The sequence below is a fragment of the Medicago truncatula genome, chromosome 3, assembly GCF_003473485.1.
Source record: "Medicago truncatula cultivar Jemalong A17 chromosome 3, MtrunA17r5.0-ANR, whole genome shotgun sequence".
Classification (NCBI taxonomy): Eukaryota; Viridiplantae; Streptophyta; class Magnoliopsida; order Fabales; family Fabaceae; genus Medicago; species Medicago truncatula.
The window spans coordinates 30,984,951-30,985,705 of NC_053044.1; the positions used below are offsets into that span (position 1 = coordinate 30,984,951).

General features: G+C 32.3%; 1 protein-coding gene across 1 annotated transcript; it reads right to left on the reverse strand.

Annotated features, from left to right (window-relative positions):
• Positions 1 to 356: 356 nt before the first annotated feature.
• LOC25491064 (agamous-like MADS-box protein AGL80) lies at positions 357 to 755 on the reverse strand. The gene has a single exon (XM_013604979.2). The coding sequence runs from the start codon at positions 753 to 755 to the stop codon at positions 357 to 359; it is 399 nt and encodes a 132-aa protein (XP_013460433.2).

Consider the following 755-nt stretch of genomic DNA (forward strand, 5'->3'; position numbering starts at 1 on the left):
AGTAAAATCCGAAACTATTATATTGTATTTTTTTCTTTAAATTTTGCATACATCACCATATTCAATCATGATCGACGATATGCGATTCGAATACCTTTTAAAGTTTATAGTATTATTCTAGGAAGCAATATTATGATGCATTCATCATATACATTCAACTAACTAACACCTAATTTGTTAAAAAAAAAAACCTTTGAAAACAAAATATTCTAAAAAAATTTAACAAGTGCAGATTTAACCATGAGAATTTATTACCACATCTGATGATTGAGAACGAACACAAAATAACAATATGGAAATAAATAGAACACAAACAAACAAACAAAAAAGAAAAACATTCATGGTTATTGATATCTCTAAGTGCTTTCATTTGTGTCAAGCTGATTCATCTTCAAAGTAATTTCTTTCAGCTTCTCATTAATTTCACATGCCAGATCATTCAAAACGTTTGTGTTCAAAGTGTTGATAAAATTTTCTTGTCGGAGACATTCAAACAGGATCAAGGATTTCTCCATCTCCCAATTGGTTTTCTCCACTTTCACCAATTTCTCTTTTGACTTCACAATCCTCTCCATCAAATAGCTCTCTTGGTTCAATTTCTTCCTTCCTTGCCCGACTTCTGAATAACTTTTGAACTTTGTGATAATCCTTTGAACCTCCAACGGGGAAGGCCAGACCTCAGGCTCTGAATGATATCCGCTATACAGTATAGCGCATACATCAATCCCACATAGGGTAATGAGTTCATCAACCAT